Here is a 6466-nt window from a genome sequence, read left to right as displayed (position 1 = left end):
GGGGGGGGTATGGGGGCCCGGCGGGCCTCGGGAGGGCCGGGGGGGGGGGGGGGGGGGGGGGGTGTGGCTGTGTCTGGGGGGGGTTATTAATAGGCTGGGGGCTCTCCTGGAAATAGCCTGGCCGGGCTCCTGTCCAAACTAGGTAATGGCAGCCCTGTCTTGTGGGGGGCACGCTGCGGGGGCTCTGTTTGGTGTTTCAGGGAGTGTGAATGAGCTGGGGGGGGCAGGCTTTAAGGGAGTAGCCCCCCCGCCCCGTGCCTTGGGGAAGGGCCCTCCAGGCGACACCCTGGGCTGCTGCCTGGCCAGTGGCTGAGCCGGTTTTCCCGCCTCGTGGCGAGGCCGCGGCCTGCGCCTGGCACCTTCCGAGGAGACTCGGCACCTGCCCCACTTCCCACCAGCGTTTCCTGTCTGTCTGGACTCGGGCTGCGCCCCTGAAGGAGCCATGCAAGGGCACGGGCACGGCTGTGTGCCACCTCTGCCCCCTTAGCTGTGCCCTGCCCTGCCTGGGAGCCCTTCGGGGCAGAGCGTGAGTGCAGCTAGACACCCCTGCCCCCTCCACGGCGGAGTCCAGGCCCACGGGCTAACCCAGCTCCATGCACCCAAAGCTGGGTCTCCTCGCTGCCGGGGGCACCCGTGCTGCAGTGGCACAGGGGTCCCGTTACAGCCCTGGCCGCAGGGGTTATCAGCTCCTGGGCAAGGGGGTTTCCTGCCCCCCCCAGTGCGGATGGCGGGAGTGACTGTCTGGCTGGTGGCGATGGAGGCTGTGCGAGGCTGGAGGGTGGGGCTGGTGATTTCACAACCCTTCCTGGTTGGTCTGTGTGTTTTCAAATTTCTGCTGCGTAGTGGAGCGGTGACTTCCCCCCGGGGCGGGGCGGGGGCGGTATGAACAGGCTGGGAGCTGGAGCTGGTGTCACCCGCTCGGGTTCAGCGCTGGCACGGCCTGGAGAATGTCACCAGCTCTGCTGATGCCCCTCAATCCTGACCCACAGCCCCCTACTTCCAGTGTGAATCCCGCACCTCTGGGAGAACTGTCACCCCCGCCCTGCAGGGCGTCGCTCCGCGGCAGAGACCGATCCTGGGACCAGCCGGAACGGGCTGCAGAGTGGCACGGCTCCAGCGGCCGGGCTCTGAGGCGTGACTGGAGGCTGGGGTCGGTGTAGGTCCATCGAGCGCTCTGGCACTGCCGCCCTGGTGGGGACCCGGTGGGTGATAGGGGCAGCAGAGGCCTCCGTGGGCTGCGAGCAGAGAAGGGGAAATGCAGCTGGGGCCTGGGCGAGGGCTGCTGTGAGGTGGCAGCTGCACAGAGCTGGGTGCTTCCTCCTTGTGGCTTCCCCAGAAACATCTCGAGTTTGGGGCGGATGCTGCGGAGGGGCCGCACTGGCTTGGACCTCTGGCTGCTGTAGGAATCCAGGCCCCCATCCCAGACCTGCTAGGGCTCCCCTGCTGCTCCTGAGGGCTGGAGCCTGCTTGTGCCCCCCTCCCTGGGAGCCCCATCGCTGGTACAGCTGGCTCCCTTGCTTGTGGGTGGGTGGGTGGGGGAGGGCCTGAGTGACCAGAGGCCTCTGTCTGGCCTTGCAGGCCTGGGGGTCAGAGCTGCTATGGGGCAGGAGCCCAGGGGGGAAGGGGAGTGTTTAGGAAAGGGAGGTTCTGCATCCCCCACAGTTTGGGGGGAGCAAGGCAGTGTCCATGTCATCGGCCGTGCAGCAGAGCTGTGCCCCTGCCCCCAGCGCCCACCCGATGCAGCCGGCTCTGTGCGAACAGCCCCTGTGCTGTGGGCACAGCTGAGCCCACTGCCCCTGTCGTCCCCTCCCCACAGCCCAGCCTGGGCCCTCGCAGCCCTGGGGAGGGGGAGGGGGGGCACAGCTCTGTGCTTCTGGGCAGAAGGGCCTTATTGCCCATTACAGCCCTGGTGGGTACTGGGCAGCCTCCCTGCAGCTCTGCTGATGTCCCTGCAGCCCTGCCCGCGCTGGGTTCCCGTGGGGTTGGGAACGGCGCGTGCCCAGGCTGGCTGGGAGCAGCGAGGTGGGTGGGACTGTAGCTCATGCATTAGGTATGTGCTTGTCAGCTCAGCACCTGCCTGACGCTGGAGCCCCGCTGCAGTGCTGGCTCCTCCCCTCTCGCTGCAGCGAGCGGCCGGGCTCTGCGGGCCCAGGGACAGCCAAGCCTCCGACCTGAGCCGGCAGTAAGCTGGCAGGGGCTGCTGCAGTCCTCGGACAGCGAGGGGGCTGGGCACCACCTAGGAGTTCGATCCCAGCTCTGCCACCGAGGCACTGTGGCCTTGGGTGAGTCACTGCCCCTCCCTGGGCCGCTAATCCTCCCCGCTCGATGCCTGTCCTTGGCTCTGAAGGGGGCAAGTGCCCAGCCCGGTCCCTGTGGCAGGGAGCTCCCTCAATGCTCTGCAGTGGTGGCCAGCATGGCCCGGGGGGTTCTGTCAGCAGGGTGTGTGACTGCTGCTAGATCTAGGGCAGGGCCTGCTCTGCGTGCGGAGGATGGCTGTGCTCCTCCCCCACACCTGCAGTCTGTGCGGAGCTGCAGCGTGGCAGCCAGTCACCGCCTGCAGCGTTTTCCTCTGCAGCGCTGGGCACCAGAGTCAGTGGCTGCAGCCCGGCCTCCCCTGTGAAATGGAATCCCGGGCTCCCTCTGCTCTGGGGCAGGGATGCCCGGGGGGGGCAGGGGGCGCTGGTAGAGGGACTGGTCTCCAAACCCAGGTCCCTTCTCCAGCTGTGCTGACCAGCAGGCACTAATGTCCCGGGCTGTCAGGCAGCCTTCACTGAACGGAGATCCCCCCCCCCCAGGAGTGTGGGGGAGCTGTGGGCTCGCCACCAACACTGGCATGGGGCTCTGGGTCCACTGTCCTGGAGAGGCACCTCAATGGCTCTTCTCTCTCTGCAGCGTGAATGTATCTCAGTCCATGTCGGCCAGGCAGGCGTCCAGATGGGCAACACCTGCTGGGAGCTGTACTGCCTGGAGCACGGCATCCAGCCCGACGGGCAGATGCCCAGCGAGAAGACCATCGGGGGAGGGGACGACTCCTTTACCACCTTCTTCTGTGAGACGGGTGCCGGGAAGCACGTCCCCAGGGCGATCTTCGTGGACCTGGAACCCACCGTGATCGGTGAGTGAAGACGCCTGTGTGGGGCGGAGGAGAGCCCTGCTCACTCGTGAAGGTTCAGGTCCCCGGCTAGAGCCGCGTCTGCCTCCTGGACTGCCATGCACTGCAGCCGCTAGTGCGGCTTTGGTCACTCCTGCCCGCTGGGCAGCCCCTGCCCTAGCTCTGTGCCAGGCGCTTCCGCCCGGACTGGGACTGGCCTTCCCCGCTGCAGGGGAGTGCTCGGAGGATGAGAAGCGCTGTGTCCACTGATGCTCCTTACCCATGACCCAGGCGTGGTGCCCAGAGACCTACCCAGCTGGCAGATCCGCTCAGGGCTAGACTGAACTCCCTCGGGGCAGGGGGTACCACTTCCTGGTGTTGGTGACATACTGGGCCCCCTGCCATGCCCTGAGGGCCTGGGGCAGCCTGTCCTGTTGGGTGGAGGCCAGCCATCCTCCACCGCCTGCGCTAGCAGGCCAGCTCTGTGCACCAGCCTCTGCTAATGTCAGTGGGGCGCGCACAGGAACGTTCAGAGGGCATGAGCAGCCAGCCCAGTGAGGCCAGGCTGGGGCAGGAGCCTGGGCTGGCAGCAAGGGGGTGGGATACAGACAGACTGTTAATGGGGGGAGGAGGGAGACCATGACTAGACAAGTTTGTGCACCACTGGCCTAGAGTCCTGTCCCACACCCCTCCTTTCGTCTCTTCCAGATGAGATTCGGACCGGCATCTACCGCCAGCTCTTCCACCCAGAGCAGCTCATCACCGGCAAGGAAGATGCTGCCAATAACTATGCCCGTGGGCACTACACCATCGGCAAGGAGATCATTGACCAAGTGTTGGACAGGATCCGGAAGTTGGTATGCAGCCTGTCCGATGGGATATTTGGGGGGGCGCCACTCTGCCCAGCCAAGGAGCTGGTAAGAGGGCTCCAGCATCTCACTGGAAGTCCCAACAAAACATGGCTGAAGGTGCTCTTACCTGGGGAGGCCTTGAGAGCTGGCTTTAGTTGGCCAGGGGTCTGGGAGCTGGAGGGGTGGGGGGAGGGTGTCTGTCTGACACGGGGGCTGCTTCTTCCTGTGGGCTGGCCAGGGAATGGGGGAAGTCTCCCTCAGCTGGTTCTCTACTTCAGTCCTTCTTGGCCATGTCTGTGCTGCAGCCTGGGTTGGCTGGTACTTACTCTAATGAGCTCTGATCTGTTTTCCCCACAGGCCGACCAGTGCACGGGGCTCCAGGGCTTCCTGGTCTTCCACAGCTTCGGGGGCGGCACCGGCTCTGGATTCACCTCCCTGCTGATGGAGCGTCTCTCCGTTGACTATGGCAAGAAGTCCAAGCTGGAGTTCGCCATCTATCCAGCGCCTCAGGTCTCCACCGCAGTGGTGGAGCCGTACAACTCCATCCTGACCACCCACACCACCCTGGAGCACTCGGACTGCGCCTTCATGGTAGACAACGAGGCCATCTACGACATCTGCCGCAGGAACCTGGACATCGAGCGCCCCACCTACACCAACCTGAACCGCCTTATTAGCCAGATCGTGTCCTCCATCACTGCCTCCCTCCGATTCGATGGTGCCCTGAATGTAGATCTGACGGAGTTCCAGACCAACCTGGTGCCCTACCCCCGTATCCACTTCCCGCTGGCCACCTACGCCCCCGTCATCTCTGCAGAGAAGGCCTATCATGAGCAGCTCTCCGTGGCTGAGATCACAAACGCTTGCTTTGAGCCAGCCAACCAGATGGTGAAGTGTGACCCCCGTCATGGCAAATACATGGCCTGTTGCCTCTTGTACCGCGGGGACGTGGTTCCCAAAGACGTCAATGCTGCTATTGCCGCCATCAAAACCAAGCGCAGCATCCAGTTTGTGGACTGGTGCCCGACTGGCTTCAAGGTTGGTATCAACTACCAGCCCCCAACTGCAGTTCCCGGTGGCGACTTGGCCAAGGTGCAGCGGGCTGTGTGCATGCTGAGCAACACCACGGCCATTGCCGAGGCCTGGGCTCGGCTGGACCACAAGTTTGACCTGATGTATGCCAAGCGGGCCTTCGTGCACTGGTACGTGGGAGAGGGCATGGAGGAGGGGGAGTTCTCAGAGGCCCGGGAGGACATGGCTGCCCTGGAGAAGGATTACGAGGAGGTGGGGACAGACAGTGTGGATGGAGGAGAGGAAGAGGAAGGTGATGAATACTAGAGGGTAAATGTCCTGTTTGGACGGCTGGGAATCAGCCTCACGTCTTCCTCACTGATGCACATGGGACGATTGTCCACCTTAAATAAAACAGTTCCTCCAGTCACGTTGTAGGGCTATAGTTTGCTGCATCCATTTACCTGTTCCCAATCTGAGCTATGCCCCTTTGTCCCACGCCTGGTGCAACCACGGGAAGGACGTGGACGCAACCCCTGTTATCTGCCAGGCTGAACTCGACAATCTGCCAGCTGCCCACGCGCACTTCTCTAGCTCGAGACGGAGCTGCTGTGCCATTGTCCCATCCCCCTGCACAGAGCTCTGTGCGAGGGGCTCCCGGTGAGACGCACGGCCCCTAACCCTAGACAATGCCGACTGGGTCATGAGTGACAGGGAGAATCAGATGGAGGGGAAGAGGGAAACCGGTGGGCTGTGTAGATCCCTGGGGTTGGGATGCTGGGGCCAGCCCATGGGCCCCGAAGATCATGGGCCCAATCCAACACCATATATTGGCTGGGGACACAGAACCCTCCTCCGTGGTGCTGCTAAGAAATAACCCTCCCTGGTCTCTTCATTGCTCTCCCAGGTCTTCTCGGCCATCCCTGCTGGTTAGCTTTTCCCTTTGCCTCCCATGTCACCTCCGATACCGTTCACACGGGACTGACTGTATCCATTAATTTCCATGTTCTCGGGACCCTAGCACCTTGGAACCTGGTTCACTCCTTCAATATGGGGTGAAGAATTCAGTGGGAGGGGAGAGGTCTGCCCCCGACCTTTGACCTTTGACTCATAGGCCATCCACAGGTCGCCCATCTGGCAATAGTGAGGCAGTCAGGTTGGGTGGGAGAGTCCGCCTGACCTCCCCTATCTCCTGGACAGCCGGGAGGGAGGGAGAGTGCTGCAGGGGCCGATCCTGAGAGCTCGGACCCCCACAGGACTGATGGGTGTTTGCTAGCATCCTTTCCTGTTTCCCTTTTCCTTTAACCTAAGTGCTCTCCACCCCTTTCTCTCCTCTGTCTCCCGGGCTGAGTCCCTCTGTCAAAGGGAGACTTTCCCAAGCTGCCCCCTGGCTCCTAGCAACTGTGCTCTTGAGAGGAACGGCTGCTGGAATCTAAACAGCTTTGAAACCACGCACAGAGAGGTTACAAAAACGGAACAGCCCGTTCTAGGAGCAGCCGGAGTGTAGCCGTGT

General features: G+C 63.1%; 1 protein-coding gene across 2 annotated transcripts in view; it reads left to right on the top strand.

Moving 5' to 3' along the window:
• Nucleotides 1–5295, top strand: part of LOC112111450 (tubulin alpha-1B chain) — a 5883-nt gene extending 588 nt beyond the window's left edge. Inside the window, exons 2-4 of one of the 2 annotated variants that reach the window (XM_026647351.2) lie at nucleotides 2893–3115; nucleotides 3800–3948; nucleotides 4300–5295. In XM_026647351.2, the coding sequence (XP_026503136.1) occupies nucleotides 2893–3115; nucleotides 3800–3948; nucleotides 4300–5280 (1353 nt within the window). In that variant the 3' untranslated portion in view covers nucleotides 5281–5295. Of the gene's footprint in view, nucleotides 1–2871; nucleotides 3116–3799; nucleotides 3949–4299 lie in introns of those variants that run through there. The other variant, XM_024206858.3, reaches the window with a different exon arrangement.
• Nucleotides 5296–6466: the final 1171 nt, after the last annotated feature.

Source organism: Terrapene carolina, unplaced genomic scaffold (assembly GCF_002925995.2).
Source record: "Terrapene carolina triunguis isolate 2854851 unplaced genomic scaffold, T_m_triunguis-2.0 Scaffold62, whole genome shotgun sequence".
NCBI classification, from domain to species: domain Eukaryota; kingdom Metazoa; phylum Chordata; order Testudines; family Emydidae; genus Terrapene; species Terrapene triunguis.
This window is presented reverse-complemented; position numbering and strand designations above follow the sequence as displayed.